The 17,196-nt window shown below is 33.9% G+C and overlaps 2 protein-coding genes across 2 annotated transcripts; both read left to right on the top strand.

Annotated features, from left to right (window-relative positions):
• The first annotated feature begins 730 nt into the window (after positions 1-730).
• On the top strand, positions 731-3,637 carry LOC145119428 (Tetratricopeptide repeat (TPR)-like superfamily protein). Its single transcript, XM_079055094.1, has one exon. It carries the CDS (start codon positions 855-857, stop codon positions 3,462-3,464), a length of 2,610 nt encoding a protein of 869 aa, XP_078911220.1. The 5' UTR covers positions 731-854; the 3' UTR covers positions 3,465-3,637.
• A 461-nt stretch (positions 3,638-4,098) lies between these two features.
• LOC145119429 (S-adenosyl-L-methionine-dependent methyltransferases superfamily protein) lies at positions 4,099-6,341 on the top strand. Its single transcript, XM_079055095.1, has 5 exons — positions 4,099-4,420; positions 4,514-4,620; positions 4,726-5,176; positions 5,358-5,479; positions 5,936-6,341. The coding sequence occupies exons 1-5, from the start codon at positions 4,178-4,180 to the stop codon at positions 6,132-6,134; spliced, it is 1,122 nt and encodes a 373-aa protein (XP_078911221.1). The 5' UTR covers positions 4,099-4,177; the 3' UTR covers positions 6,135-6,341.
• The last annotated feature ends 10,855 nt before the right edge of the window (positions 6,342-17,196 follow it).

Below are 17,196 nucleotides of genomic sequence, written 5' to 3'. Positions count from 1 at the left end.
TGTCCATTATACCTGTATTTGTTTAATTAATCATTTATTTTATTTCTAAATTCTTATTGGTTCAAGCATTCACACAATAATTAAGATTTATAAATGAACATATCTCTCTCTCTCTCTCTCTCTCTATATATATATATATATATATATATATATATATATATATATATATATATATATATGTGTGTGTGTGTGTGTGTGTGTGTGTGTGTGCGCGCGCAAGATGTAAGCATTGCTTTTATTACATAATTTATTTTACAGAAGATGAAATCGTACAATGAATATTTATCTCTTGTTTGATAACTTTCACATAAAAGATTAGTTTTCGACAAACTTTCTAAAGTTAACAAATCAAGAGATATATCGATATCCTACTTTTATAGTTTTATCTATCATATCGATAAATAAATAAAATACAAAATAAAATTCAAATAAAATTCTACAAAAGTATAGAAAAAAAAACAAATTATTGATATCTATACTAATAAGTTTGACAAGTTTGTAGAATGTATCATCCGTTCTTACTGCGAACTCAAGCAAAATTACGGAAAACACCTTATTATTTGACCGTTGGTATGAATCTGTAATATGAAAGACGAGTCTGCAGTACAAAAAGTGTGTCATTTGGTTATTTTTGGAAAGATTTCTTAAATTATTAGGTTTTGTTTATTTTTGGCAAGATTTGTTAAATTATTAGGTTCTTGTTTAATGAATTTAGTACGAAACTACAAATTAGAAGCCAAATGGGATGTTTATTTAAGTTATTAAAACAAAAACATGGTTAGTGCGAGTCAACGCTTTGATATGTTATAAAAATTTCAAGCCAACTTCGATGCTGCCTGAGTTCAATCAAGACTATGAATTTACAAAAGCTCAAATCTTTTAGAAAGCTTCAAACATCTTATAACAATCAATCCTGTTCGCTACAGTGCTTTGCTTCTACAACTGAGCCCAAAGCTCATAATGATTTCTTCGAACATGGTGTCTTCCGTGATGCACTCGACCCGCTCGACGGAATGCCCCAGAGAGATATTGATGCTTCTAATCACAACCACCTGCTTTTCGAATATGCTCGAACCAATAACAACGCTCAAGCTCTAAAACACTTTTTAGGAATTCGTCGTTTGGGTTTACCAGTTAACGGGGCAAGCTTTTCTTGTGTTCTTAAAATATGCGGAAGCTTCTGCGATCAAATAATAGGCAAGCAAATACATTGTGATTGTATTAAACACGGGTTTGTTGAGGATGTTAGCGTTGGCACTTCCCTCATTGATATGTACACAAAAACTGAATCGATTTCAATGGCTGAGAAGGTATTCGATGAAATGCCTGACCGAAATGTGGTGTCTTGGACTTCAATGCTTACCGGGTATTCACTAAAGGGGCTTCATGATCAAGCTATAGACCTTTTTCTACAAATGCAAATTGAAGGAATCAAGCCTAACCCATTCACATTTGCTACTGTTCTTGGAGCTTTAGCTGACAATGGTGCAGTTGTGAAAGGGATGCAAGTTCATACCATGGTTGTCAAATTTGGCTTTGAGCTAACTACATATGTGTGTAATTCTTTGATTAGTATGTATTCAAAATCAGGAATGATCAAAAGTGCAAGATCAGTATTTGATTATATGGAGGTTAGAGATGCAGTTTCATGGAATGGAATGATAGCAGGTCTTGTTAAAAACTTGCAAGATTTACCTGCCCTTGATCTCTTCCTTAAAATGAGACTTTCAGGGGTAAAACTGACACAACCCATCTTTGTTACAATACTAAAAGTATGTGCTAACATCAAAGAAATACGTTTATCTAAACAACTTCATTCCATTCTTTGGAAAAACGGAATGGAATCAGATCCTAATCTTAGAACTGCACTCATGGTTTCCTACACAAAAAGCTTCGAAATGGATGACACATTGAAACTATTCAACTCAATGAGTGGAATCAAGAATGTGGTGACATGGACAGCTATGATTGGTGGATACATAAAAAACGGGGACATGATAAAAGCAGTGAATATCTTTCAACAAATGAGAAAGCAAAATGTTTGGCCTAATGAATTCACCTATTCCACTATCCTTACTTCTCACCAGATAATTTCTCCTTCTCAAATTCATGCAGAAGTTATAAAAACAAATTATGAATCATCAACTTCAGTTGGAACAGCTCTTTTAGATGCTTATACAAAGCTAGGAAACATGAGTGACGCGATCAAAGTTTTTCATCAAATTCAAGAAAAAGATATAGTCACATGGTCAGCTATTTTATCAGGATATGCACAATCAGGAGACATTGATGAAGCTATACGAGTGTTTCTTGAGTTACAAAACAACAAAATCACACCAAATGAATTCACATTTTCCAGTATCCTCAACGCATGTGCAACTCCAAATGCAGCAATTGAACATGGGAAACAGTTTCATGGGAGAGTATTGAAATCAGGATATGAAATCGCGTTATGTGTAAGTAGTGCTCTTGTTACAATGTATGCAAAAAAAGGAAACATCGAAAGTGCAAACAAAGTTTTTGAAAAACAATCGGAAAAGGATTTAGTGTCATGGAATTCGATGATTTCAGGGTACGCACAACATGGATATGGAAAAAAAGCGTTAGAAATATTTGAAGAAATGCGAAAAGAAAACATAAAAATGGATGATATAACATTTATCGGTGTAATTTCCGCATGTACACACGCAGGATTAGTTAACGAAGGTGAAAAATACTTTGACTTGATGGTTGACCATGGAATTGAGGCAACATCGGAGCATTATTCATGTATGGTTGATTTATACAGTCGAGCTGGTTTTATAAAAAAAGCCATGAATTTTATAGATAATATGCCGATTGTTGCAGGAGCAACGATTTGGCGTTCGATTCTTGCATCGTGTCGCGTTTTTAAGGATTTGGAATTGGGGAAAATTGCAGGAGATAAGTTGATGGAATTATCGCCACAAGATTCGGCTTCTTACGTGTTGTTATCCAATCTATATGCGACAAGTGGCGATTGGAAGGAGAGAGAGAAGGTTAGGAAGTTGATGGATGAGAGGAATGTGAAGAAGGAAGCGGGATCCAGTTGGATTGAGATTAAGAACAAGACGTATTGGTTTGTGGCTGGTGATGTGTCGCATCCTTTATCGGATTTGATATATGGGAAATTGAGGGAATTAGGGTTGAAGATGAGGGATGAAGGGTATGTAGCGGATATGAGTTATGTGCTTCATGATGTTGAAGATGAGGGAAAAGAGGAGATTTTGAATGGGCATAGTGAGAGATTGGCTGTTGGGTTTGGGTTGATTGCAACGGGTCGTGGTGTTTTGTTGCAAATTATGAAGAATTTGAGAGTTTGTGGTGATTGTCATACTGTTTTAAAGTTTATATCGAAGATTGAAGAGAGGGAGATTATTGTTAGGGATTCGATTCGGTTTCATCATTTTAAAGATGGTGAATGCTCTTGTGGAGAATATTGGTGATTATCGTTCCATAAACTTTCAGGTAGCGCTTGGTGTCAGGATCAAAGATGTTAGACCAAGTCAACTGGGACTGATTCGATGTATTTTAGTCCCACACACTCCTGAGATGTTTAGAAGACTTGTATGTTTAATGATTTTTCAGTTTAAATTAAAACTGTATGTTTACAAGAAAACCTACAATTTTCTCAGCTTTTTTATTTTCCTTATTTACACCGAAGTTAACCCATAAACTGGTTAACAGAGAAATGTGAAAAAAATTGAAAAACTTGTAGGTTTTAGTTTGAAAAAAAAAACTTGTGATTTAAACTGAAAAACCTTTAGGTAACTTTTGAAGTTAACCCTAAGGGTGGACGGATGTCGTGCATCCCGCCAGTTTAGCTATCAAAGCTATGGAATTGTGTTATCGCTGATACAAGATACAACACAACCGGTTATACCCACTACAATTCGGGACCACTTAGTCGCCACATCAGCCCCTCTTCGCTTCCTTGAGCCTTTACTGAGTTAGCTTTCATTCCTAAAGAGAAACTTGTTAAGTTAACCCTAAAAACTAAAAAGTATGTTACAATGATGTAACTCTATTTCATAGGGTAACAACCGAAAATACCACAAAGTAAAGGGGGAAAATTAAAAAGTACAAAAACAAAAGAACAGTAATCGTAATCCAATTTCACAGCCGCCTACTGAAATCCACTGCAAGAAGAAACCCGAAAATGGGGAAGAACGGGAAGAAGCAAAAAAACCAACGTAATCAGAGGTCCGCATCTTACTACCTCGAAGACCACGAACAACAAACTTACCCCTCAAATAATCCAGCCCCTTCTTCTCAATCCGATCCTAATCTCACTCTCTCCGACGAAGAATCAGAATCAGACGACAAAAACGACCAAAACCCATCACCAGATGACGACAATAGCCTCCCTTCAAAGTTCTCACTATATCAACAATCAGTACAGGTACAAATAACCTAACTAAACCCTCAATTTCATCAGCATTCTACTTGATTTTAATGTGGGGATTTATTGGGTGTTCTTCAATTTTTGTTACAGTCGCCTAAAGGAGACATTAGTTATCTACAGAAGTTCTTCTTGACTTACGTTGGTGGCAGGGCACCCCTCCATCTTCAAGAAGACTTCTGCGGCACTGCTCTTCTCAGGTACTTCGATGAATCTGTGAATGAATGAATCTATGGTTCAAGTTTGATTGCATTTCTTGTTAATTACATGAAGAAACCCTAATTTTTCGATCAATTGAACTACAGTACAGAATGGCTTCGGAGTGATTCAAGAAGAACAGCCGTAGGTTTGGATTTGGACGTGGAGGCTCTTGATTGGTGCATGGAGAACAATGTGAACAAAGTCGGAGCCGATTTATCTTCAAGAATCGTTCTTTTCCATGGGAATGTGTTGCAACCTCAAGAAGCTTTACTAGTAAAATCCAGTTTTCAAAACACCATGAATAATGTAACACTTGAAGATGATGAAAATGGGATTGAATCTGTTGCTAATTCTGAAAAACTTCCACCTCGCGACATTGTATGTGCTTTCAACTACAGTTGTTGCTGCCTCCATAGTCGTCAAGAATTGGTTTCATATTTCAAAAATGCGCTTAGTTGTTTATCTAAAAAAGGTGGAATTTTTGTGATGGATCTTTATGGAGGCACATCATCCGAATGTGAACTTAGGATGCAAAGAAAATTCCCAAATTTTACGGTAATTTCTTTAATTAATTACATATATTTCATCTTATAAATGAAAGTCGTCATCAACTATTTGATATTTTTCGGCTGTTACATGTTCTTTTGTACCAAAACTATAATTCTTGATAATTTCATCTTACTTTCATGTCGTTTTTTGGTTATTTTGCATTGTTTTAACATCAATATGTTTTCAGTATACTTGGGAGCAAGCTGGGTTTGACATTATTCAAAGGAAAACACGGATAAGTCTCCATTTTACTCTGCAAAAGCATCAAAAGAAGAAGCTTCGTCATGCTTTTTCGTATAGCTGGAGATTGTAAAGATCGTTACTTTATGCAATTTATAAAAATGCTACAATTTATTTGTAGAAAATCACTAAAATGACCATCGTGTATGGCGTTTTTTTAACAAAATGACCATATTTTTGACCTTTTGCATTCTCACCACATGGGCCCACTGTGAAATCACGCAAAATGGCTTTTTTAATGGTCCCCACCACAAAAAGTCAAATAGTCATTTTGCTGATTTGTGTAAAAGTGATTTCACATGTGGGCATTTGTGTAAAACACCAAAAAGGCATTTTGTTAAATGCTCATTCTTTATGTTATTTTTGTGATTTTCTCATATATAAAACTTTGCCAAGAAAAAAAAAAACAAGATTTCCTTTCAAGCAAAGGTTTTGTTACAAGATTTCGTCACAAAAGGTTGATGACTTTTGATCATTGATGAGGGTATTTTAGACATTTGACTAATAGTCAGACATATTTATCAGGTGGTCATTACCGGAGATTAAAGATTGTATGGAAGAAGCCGGATTTAGGTCTATTCATTTCTGGATACGTCAAATGCCAGATAGTGAGAACATCAAAAGTATTGAAGGATTTGGTGGGGGTAAAGATGTCAAATATGAAGAAGTTACAAATTTTCAACAAAAAGATTCATGGAATGCTTATATTGTTGGGGTTTCATAGTGATTGATGATTAAAAAGATGGTTTCTTTGGATTCTTTAGATGTTATGTACTTGATCAACATGGTGGATTTGTTAAAACATTAATAGATCCATCAAAAACATAGACTTCGATTTTTGAGGTCAAAGTTTGGCATTTATCGTATGATTAATGATTAGGATATTGTGACAAAGTTAAAGTAATATTCATTTGTTGAGTTTATTTGATAATTATAAGAATGTTATGTAATTTTGATGATGATAATTACCATGTTTGACCATGGAGTCAAAGTTGAATCTTTACGGCTACGCCTACGTGTAAAACACCTTTCGCTTTATTGGAGATGGAGCCTATTTCTAATTGAAACCGGCCCATTGACTTTTGAGATGTGTTTCTTGCAAGACGAGCAATTTTGACATTTTACTAACATTGTATTTGACCTTTATTTGTGATTCAATTTTTATTGGGATATATACATTAAAGACCCAATATTTTCATCGATTTGACAACAAAAGTTCTAAACTTTATTTTTTTGACAGTAAAGTCTAAATTACCGGCAATTTTTGACACTTTTACCATTTTTTCCCGGTTAGCCGGTAATTAGGATTTTTTTGTCAAAAAAATAAAGTTTATGACTTTTTGTCAAATCGTCAATTAGGACTTTACTGTCAAAAAAATAAAGTTTAACACTTTCTTGTCAAATCGTTGAAAATATTGGGACTTTAGTGTATATATCATTTTTTTTGTTAGAAATTTAATGGTATGATACTCTTTAAGCGTAAGAGTTATTGAAACATTTTCTAGTCAGCTACATCCTATTGAAATCCTTAATATTTGCTTCTTTTTAAATCGTTTTTTAATCTCAACAAACCGACATTGAAAAAAATGGAGATAATCAAGAAAGAAAGAAATAACCAGGGTTGTGTTGGCTTTTTGCAGTCCCAAAAATGGAGAAATAAGAAACCGAAAAAAAACGAAATTGCCCTTCTTTCCCTTCTCAACATTCACACCCTTTTGACTAGGCATGTGTTGTTTGTGTTTGTATAAGCTGTCCCCACTTTTTAGTTCAAGATTTGGCGGCGAAGTAAGAAGAAACTTTTACAAGGGTGAAAAGACTTGTAAAACTTTCTTCTTACTTCGCCGACAAATATTGAACTAAAAAGTGGGGACAGATTATACAAACACAAACAACACATACCTAGTAAAAAGGGTGTGAATGTGGAGAAGGGAAAAAATGGCAATTTTGTTTTTTTTCGGTTTCTTATTTCTTCATTTTTGGGACTGCAAAAAGTCAACACAACCCTGATTCTTTCTTTCTTTCTTGATTATCTCCATTTTTTTCAATGTCGGTTTGTTGAGATTAAAAAACGATTTAACAAGAAGCAAACATTAAGGATTTCAATAGGATCTAGCTGACTAGAGAATGTTTCAATAACTCTTATGCTTAAAGAGTATCATATCATTAAATTTCTAACAAAAAATGACATATACACTAAAGTCTCAATATTTTCAACGATTTGACAAAAAAGACCTAAAGTTTATTTTTTTGACAGTAAAGTCCTAATTGACGATTTGACAAGAAAGTCATAAACTTTATTTTTTTGACAAAAAAGTCCTAATTACCGACTAACCGGGAAAAAATGGTAAAAGTGTCAAAAATTGCCGGTAGTTTGGACTTTACTGTCAAAAAAATAAAGTTTAGGACTTTCTTGTTAAATAGATGAAAATATTGGGATTCTAGTGTATATATCCCATTTTTATTTCTTTAAATTATAATGGGCAAACCTTAGAAAAAAATTAAATATATTTTTATCTTTTTTTGGAACCGACGGAATTTTATAAGACCACTACATATAAAGAACAAGGCATGACAAAAAGAAAACAAAAATAATACAACCAATTACAAAATGTTGAAAGACGAACAATACCAATCTGTCCACTTACGATCATCAAAATTCTCTATTTTTAACCCAACTATGCACTAAAGTAATGACATTATCCATTGTTTTTATCGCCGAAACATGAATTTTGTTGAATAGTTTGTCGTTTCTCGCTTTCCAAACACACCACAAAAACCCGTAAAAAATAGCCGGTAAAATTTCCCTTTTTTGGGGCAATTTCCCCAGTTCCCAACGAACTTCACGAAACCGACTACCGACGAAAAATGAATAAGTGGAATATCGCACCATTTTAACACCCACTCCACGCTTCCTTAGAAAAAGGGCACCTTGCTAGGAAGTGGTCAGTCTCATCCAAACCATTAGAACATAAATGACAAAGCGAAGAAGATTGAGCAATGCCACAATGCGAAAGAGTCATAGCAGTCGGATTCCGGTCCATACAAGCACGCCACACGAATCCAATCACTTTCAGAGGAGTTAAATGACACCAAATAGTAGGATTTGAAATAAGAACAGTTAATACCGAGTCAATGAGAGCCCTGAGGTCGCTAACATAAAAAATCCCATTAGAAGAGAGTTTAGAAAACCACTTGTCATGACCAGTAGAAATCAGAAATTGAGAAATTATCACAAGAAGACAATCAAGTTCTAGTTTCTCTTAAAGGTTGATGGGGGATTCCTTCCAATCCCAAGACAACTTATTAGGCCCCACCCTTTCGTTAATGAAACAAGACTCCCTTTTATCGAGCTCGAAGATATTAGGGAAACGAAAGGCAAAAACTCCTTCACCACTCCAGTTCTCTAACCAGAATAACGTATTAGAACCCGAATTAACTTTGATATCAAATAAAGAAGAGCACTCAATTCCCATATCTTGTAATTCACAAACCACATTGATAATTTTAAACCATGTACCAGACAAAGATTTTTTTACCAAGGGAGTGAAGTGGTTTTCTGTAACAGTTATGGATCCCGCTCACAACCTTACACCAAACATTAGAATACTCCATTTTGAATCTCCATAACCATTTAACCAAGAGAGCCAGGTTAAGAGACGAGAGGGAGCCAACTCCAAGCCCGCCTTTATCTGTGGGGCCTAACACAACTATCCAGCCTACCCAATTAATTTTACTTTTGTCATCGATACGTCCCCACAGAAACCGCCTTCTAATTTTTCTCAAGCAAATCAATAAACTGAATTTGGAGTTAGACCTATCACTAATCCCAATAAATATTGATAGATCTATCAAGTAAGGATCAGCCAGGCCGGACAGTTGGGAGGCAGGACCATGTCGGTGTATAGCCTTTCTGAAATCCAACAACCAAGCTAACATGACCATTCTAGTCACCTCTCCCATAAGTAGATCAATCAGTATTACAACTTGGAATTACTGATAGTTCTTAATTATAGGTTCATAATAAAGACTGTGACTATAATTAAAAGTTACACTTAACATAAACTAAGTGTAGCTTAACTTGTAGATGTTCTTGATGAAAATCGGTAACTAAGTGGGAAGAATACTGACTCGGGATCTCCTACTCGAAGGTTAGAACTAGTTGAGCACTCAGGGGTGTTGCAGGGCTTCGCCGTAGGCCAAAAACTCAAGAAAATAGGCTAAAATTGAGTAAAACTTGAGAGAATCGATCTGGAAGGTGTGGGGAAAGAATGGAGGCTCAATGGCTATTTATATGACCAAAACCGGACCTGCGCCTCGTGCAAATGGAGTGCGCGTCGCGTGCATAAGGTGACGTATCCCCAGCCGCTTTGTGCCACGTGTCGGCCTCTCTGTGGTCCGCGTTTTCACATTCTAGAAGCGCGCATCGCGCGCGGTGCAAAACACAGATTTTGTAAATTCCGTAACTTCATCATACCAACTCCATTTTTGACATTCTTTATATATATCCCCAGAAAGCTCTCGACGAGATCTACGAATTTCCTTTATACCCCAACAACTAATTCTTACTTGATTTTTGTCCATATTTTTATATAATTAAATGATTTTGCTAAAATCATAACTCTCTCGTACAGACTCCATTTTTTGACATTCTTTTTCTCAAAATTCCTATCTTAAAGAGTACTATGATTTTCCTTTTGGTGACTTTATCTAAAGGTCAACCGTTTTCTTCGTAGCTTTTTACGTCACACAGTTCTTGTGCGCGACTGGATTTTATATCTTATAAAAATCATATCTAATTCATACGGAGTCAGATTTCTACGAAAACGAAAGTTATATTTTCAGGATCGGGACGACGTGTACTTTATATATATATATATATATATATATATATATATATATATATATGTTTTACACACTCATTTTTACGATTTACGGACGATTCGGTTTATTTGTCCTATTTTTCTTGAGCTAAAGAGTAATATATTTCTACTTCGAATTATGTAAACATTTGTTTATATTGAATCCTATAGAACAGTAAAAATGGAGTGTTACACAACTGGAAAGGAAGGCCTATACTGGAGGGTCCAGTCATGGGTCCAAGACGAAGCCTAACTTTGATGTCCGTGTGATCATGATCAGTGATCCCAAGGAGACCACTTGCTTCCATTGTGACGAAAAGGGTCATTGGAGAAGAAGCTTCCCCAAATACTTGCAGGATTTGAAAGATAGAAAGATCAAGGCATCCTCGTCAGGTAATTACACCATTCAAGTTAATAACACACTAATTTCTCATTCTTGGGTCCTTGACACAGAATGTGGTTTCCACATTTTATTTTGATTTGCAGGGGCTAAGAGAAAGTGAGGAAGTGGAGCATGGAAGGTTGAACCTAATCATGGGGAATATGCAATCTTCACCTATTACCAAGATTGAGACTTATGAACTTATGCTCGGTAGTGGTGTTAGGGTTAATTTGTTGAATTCTTGTTATACGTCAGATATGACACAAAACATTATTTCATTTCATGCATTGTTCATACAAGGTTTTAGATATTTATTTGATAATGATATTGGATCCATTTCTGCTTGTCATAATGGTGTTTTTTATGTTTAAAGCTTTACCTTGTAATGGTGTGTATGGAATTGTGACTTGTGTTGATAACCTAGGCAATAGTGTGTTTCATATTGATTCATCCAATGGTGTGGACAAGGAATGTTTGTGGCATTGTCGTATTGGGATCATAAACAAGAAACGCATTGCCCAACTCCAAAAGGATGGAGTGTTCGAATCATTTGATCTACTAACAGATGATGAATGTGAATCTTGTCTGTTAGGCAAGATGACAAAATCACCTTTCACTGGAGTATGTGAAAGAAGTGAGGGATTATTGGACCTTATCCATATGGATGTGTGTGGACCATTCATATCTGTCACAAGGGATGTTAATCGATATCATGTGACATTTACAAATGATTATAGCATATATGGTTATATCTAATTAATCAAACATAAATATGAAACCTTTGAAAAGTTCAAAGAGTTTAAGCACGAAGTCGAGAATCAAGTGGGCAGGAAGATAAAGATGCTTAGATCTGACAGAGATGGTGAGTATCTTACTATCGAGTTCTGCGACTATCTTAAGGAATGTGGAATTGTTTCACAACTGACTCCTCCCAGAACACCAAAACTCAATGGTGTGGCTAAAAGGCGTAATTGAACCTTACTATATATGGTTTGTTCCAAGATGTGTCGAACTTCTAAGCATATTCATTTCTGGGGGTATGCCTTAGAGACAACTACCCATATCGTGAATCTTGTTCCAACAAAGAAGGTTGTCAAAAGAATTCATGAGTGTGGACAGGGAAAGCTCCCCCCTGTGACATCCCCATTTTCACGGCCAGAAAAGACCGATTTTGTTTATGCTTTATAGAAATCAGAGTACTTCTTTTAATAAAAATGTTGCGAAATTTGTTCCCAGAAAAACATGATAAATACGTTATCAAAGCATTACCTAAGAAATGTATTTTATTCATTTTAAAACATTTGGGATGTCATCGTCAATACAGAAACATAAGCATAAACAGAACTTACATTTATTTACACTAGTGATCTACATCTCTTTAATCTCTCAGTGTAATGTAGCTTCGTATCGACACCTATGATACAAATATTTATCATAAGTTCATAATAACAATACTAATTTTAAATATAAGCTATATTAAAATAGGTAAGCATAACTTACTTACAAGGGGGTTTTAGCTAGGAGTCGGGCTCTACAGAGGCAGAACTTCGTCGCTGAATCTTTCTAAGAAAGATTTGTGCAGCGCTTCTATAACAAACCGTTATTTCAAGCCTATGTAATAATGTAGGTCAATTTGTAGTTCTTTTTAAAATAATAAAGAGAACTTTTAGCATACTGTGTATATTTACATAATTGACCCTCAAAAATAAATTATTAAACAATCTCGATTGGGACGAACCAAGTGGTAGAGATTGTAACAAGGTTTCAAAAAATATAAAGAATACTAAAATCCGAGTTATAACGAAGAAGTTATGACCAATTGAAGATCCGCGACAAAACCGGCAAAACACTGTTCAGTGTAAAAACTGAATTTTCAATAAAACGCTTTTTAGCCATAACAATCTAAATGAAATTTGTAGTTTATGTTAAACCGAGAACTTTCATAAAAAGAACGGCAAAATCTGACTTCGTCTGAGGAAGTTACAATTTTTCTAAGTTTCAGTATAACAGTGTACATCTAAAAATTCGGAATAAACGGTAAAAAGATAGACAAAAACGGACGTCGGATGAAGAAGTTATGAATTTTTAACGGATTTCCTGTCCCGGTCTGTTAAAAATAATAATATTAAAAATAAAGTCAAATTTAGCCGACGAAGTCTAAACGAAAGTCGTAGAGTATAAGATTACCTACGCGTGCATATAAAGAACGTCGAAAACAGAGCTCGTATGCGAAAGTTATGATTTTTGCAAGTTTTTGGCACAAAATTCGAGAAATATTGAAAACCGGACAATTTCGCATGGTGTACCTTCGGCCACGTCACCTCGCATGCGAGGCTTCCCCGTGTCACCTTCTGATTGGACCGAAGTTGTCCGTGTCGCCTTCTGATTCTTCCGAAACCGAGGTCCAATGGGTATCTGTCACACCCCGCTAAAGCGGAAACACGAGGCGTGGCAGTATAAAGGGTTTCATAGCAAAAGTTAAAAGACAACACCAACCATAGTATTAAAAATCATTACAATTTTACAATGGGTTTGAACAACTTTTAAAAGAAATTACAATGTAAATTGAAATACAACACATGCGAATGCTCCTAAAAGTGAAGTGTCTCTAAGTGCCACTTACTCGATGATTCCTGAAAAAGCATGTAAAACGAGCGTCAACTATAAAAATAGTTGGTGAGTACTCACAGATAAACAAAATAATATTGGTTCCATGAATTGAAATCAAAGTTTTGATAAAAGTTTCCAATAATAAAAGTATATTGTTAAAATGAGTAAATAAGTTTGTAAAAACAAAGTTCTTTGTCATCATGAGAGATAAAGTATGTTGCCCAATTAAGATGCAACATTCATATTCTCATGGAAGATAAAGTTCGTTACTCAAACGAGTAAACAAGTTTCATTGCTAAAATGAGCAATCAATTTCGTTGCTACAAGGAGCAAACAATTTCATTGCTAAAACATGTATATAAGTTTTCAGTAATAAAAGTTCGTTGTTGTAATGAGAAACAAAGTTCATTGCTATAATTAATAACAAGTTTATTGCTATAACGAGAAACGAGTCTGTATGTGTATGAGCAAACAATGAGTCTCAACCAAACCTATGACTGAAGCCCTATCAAGATCTATGCTTATCGTTCCATAGATGAACATGGTATCATGCACTCCAGCAATAGGGCGAGTGAGGAGTTGTCAATTCCTAATAGCGCTATCCATAATGACCATTGGCTCAAAGAGTTAATGGTTAGAGATAAGGGAAGGGCCTTAGTACGATAAGTTCTCATGTTCCGTGTTGCATAGTCATACATAGAGAGACATAGCAATAAAATAGCAATCATGTTTGATACAAATCAATTTAAATACAACATTCAAATAATAGTTTTTCGGGACATGCTTTTCCACCCCAAAACATAAAAACTGAAAATAGGGGAGTACGTGAATACTCACAATGCATTGAGATGATGCAAATGGTGCCTTGAACTACGTTCCACGAGTACCACTATCGATTCCTACAATAATGGTATTCGCTAGTGAGTCTCTAATCGAAATCTAATACTAGTATACTTACTACTACAATAGAATTATGCCAATAATGTGTCAAAATTTAATATTGATAAGTTACAAACATTTTTCTGTAGAAATTAAGTTTCAAAGAATCAATTGTTATATAACAATTTAAGTGGAAAATTTCGATTATTGAAATGTTAATATTTAACATTTTAGAGGTGTTCCAATGATTAAATATTCAAAACGAAATCAATTTAGTTCTAAACTTTCCCAAACTTTGTATTTCATTTTTAATTGAAGTCAAAGACCTTAAGGTAAATTTTCTTGAATTTTTGATTTGTCTAACTATTTTTCACCATTTAATTCCTTGAATAATCATAAAATCATGGAAAAATAGTAAATTATCATGAAAAATTCTTATAATTTTTGTGTAACTGTTTTACAGTGTACATAATCTGGGAAAATTATTAATATGTGTTTTCAAAAAGTTTAACACAATTTTTATGATTTTTGTACATTTAAGTGTATTAAATCTTGGGAAAATAGAAGAAAAATAGCATACAGAAGATAAAAATCATCAAAAATTTTATTTATCATCCTAACATATTATAAGAGTTTCTGGTAAATTTTTATTAATTTTGGATGAGTAAAACTATTTTTCCTGTTTTTAATCCATTATAAACACAAAAATCATGGAAAAATAGATATACATTTTGAAAAATTCCCAAAATATTTTTCTGAGTTTTAAATACAGGGTACAAGCTCCGAAAAATAAGAAATAATATTTTCACATTCCCTAAAGTGGTTTTATGATTTATTAGAGCTAAATAAAAAGAAAATTAAAAACAATACTAAACAGTAACAAAAGTCATTGAAACTTCATGGGGAATGTTTATTAACTTAAAGGATCATCCAAGAATTTTTCCAGAACTTATTTACTAGCGTAAGTATTTTATATGATTTAACACTCTATTTTCTTATTATTTTCATATAAAAATAAAGAAAATATATATTGAGCTGAAAATTTCCAGAATGCATCTTCATACAATTTAATAACAATAAAAAATTGTTTTCTTATTTTTGATGTTGAAAACCATGCCTAAAGGCTCAATAAATTATAGAGAAAACTTGGTTCTTGTGATTTATGTAATGATTATTGATGTTACTATGACAATTTTTGCAACATGTTACAAAGACTTTTGAATCAAGATCTTTTTGTACCTATTAATACATGATATTAAGAGTTCAAAATAGTTTTTGAATGACTTTTAGTGATAAATAAGTCATTTGAACATGCAACACAAAACAAATGTTCATAAGGAAAGTGCTGTTTGAGCAACAGTTTTGTAAAAATTTGTAAAAATCGAAATATTGGAATTTTCCAGTGAGGTCAGATGGGTTTGAAAGCTAACTCAAAATATTATATTTCAGAAAAAGAATCACGAATTTTGGTTAAGAAATGAGTGAGATATGACAGTTTAAAGTCAGGTAAAGAAATCTGGCAGATTGCATGCATGATGATTGGTTAGAAAAATGAGTTTTCATCATTTCCTTGAGTAAATCTTTTGAAGTATTTTAAATATATCATTATAAACTCATATTTTAGTCATGTTTCCAGAGATCAAAAGATTAAAACTTATCAAAATGTATACATGCATTTATGAACAAAATTTTGTTTCTCAAAAACTCTTAACTTGAGTTTGATGTTTTAATCCTTAAAATCGATTTTTGCACTAAGATCATGAACATGCAACCTTGTTTATCATACATGCATGGTGTTAAAACGCATCCATCATGTTCTAAAAACCATTTTAACAAAAATAAAACAAGTTTGAAGAAGATGAAGAAGGAGAAAGTGTAAGAAAAAGAGCAAAACTTGAAGGAAAAGTGAAGTAGAAATCAATTTTACCTTCAAGAATACCACAAGATGATGAAGATTTCGAGTTTGAGGAGTGTTCTTGGGTTTGTTTTCTGGAAAATTTCATGGTTCTTAGAGGGAGGAAGAGAGAATGGAGTGGTGTTTGGAGAGAAAAATTAGAGAGAAGGTAGAGAGAGTTTTCTAGAGAGAGAAAGAAGAGAGATGTGTGTGTGTTGGAGAATGAGAGTGTGAGAGAGAGATATGGGGAGAGAGGGATCCGAATTTTTTAGTATAATACCCCTTTCTCATTCATTTTCTTTTATAAAATTTAAGTTCTTTTATAAAATATCTCAATTTTTATATAAAATGTGCACTAAAATCAAGTTTTTATTCATAAAACCTTGATTTTTGATTTATAAATTAAGGGTAAATGTTAATGAGTTAAATTTTATTTTCCTTGATTATATTTCCCTGAATTTAATTGTTTTAGGATAATATTATGAGTTTCATAACTATTTTTATAGAATTCTTGATGTCATATTTTATAAAATTTAGGTTTTAGGGTTTTTAGGGTTTTGAGAATTAATAAATCTTTAGATATCAAAATCAATAGAATCTTTGAGACTTCAAATTATCTTATGGTATTATAACTCTTTTATAGTTATAAATAATATTTGTAACTTATTTTATCGGTTTATTGGCATTCTATGTAGTGGTTTCGAGATTCAAACGAAATTGAGGAATCAAGTATACTAGTCATAGTTTTCAACTCTGACTTAAGTTTCTATGAGGCTCCAACCTAATTTCTACTGCTAGGTCAAGTGCATAATGTGTGTATATGATTCATGAAAAGGTGTTTGACTCAAAGAGTGACCCAAATATGGATAGTCACTACAGTTAAGTAGTAGTAGAATTCACATATCCATGTGAAATCTAAGTACACTATCATCCGATCCTACTTGTTTCCAAGTTTCTAGTAGGTTATAACTTAGCTTCTAGTTACTAAGTCTATTATGTGTCGTGCCTATATGTGCAACTAAGTTTATTCAAATCTAGAACCGACTCGAATTTTGACGGTTGTCACAGTATCCGACGCGCCTCGCACAGGTGGCGCCTTCCGAGCCTCGCACCGCTGCTTCTGACTTCGGCCTCGTGGCGCCTTGCGAACCGAACACGTGGC

Source organism: Lactuca virosa, chromosome 6 (genome assembly GCF_052849685.1).
Source record: "Lactuca virosa cultivar CGN04683 chromosome 6, Lactuca_virosa_CGN04683_v6, whole genome shotgun sequence".
NCBI classification, from domain to species: Eukaryota; Viridiplantae; Streptophyta; class Magnoliopsida; order Asterales; family Asteraceae; genus Lactuca; species Lactuca virosa.
The sequence above is the reverse complement of the archived record's forward strand: the minus strand, read 5'-3'. Positions and strand labels throughout refer to the sequence as shown.

Bases quoted from the DNA above. Each gene is read 5' to 3' on its own strand.
- LOC145119429 (XM_079055095.1), top strand. From the start codon at position 4,178: ATGGGGAAGAACGGGAAGAAGCAAAAAAACCAACGTAATCAGAGGTCC. The intron at 5,177-5,357 runs GTAATTTCTTTA...ATATGTTTTCAG, and splicing joins GAAAATTCCCAAATTTTACG to TATACTTGGGAGCAAGCTGG. The intron at 5,480-5,935 runs GTAAAGATCGTT...CATATTTATCAG, and splicing joins TTTTCGTATAGCTGGAGATT to GTGGTCATTACCGGAGATTA.
- LOC145119428 (XM_079055094.1), top strand. From the start codon at position 855: ATGAATTTACAAAAGCTCAAATCTTTTAGAAAGCTTCAAACATCTTAT.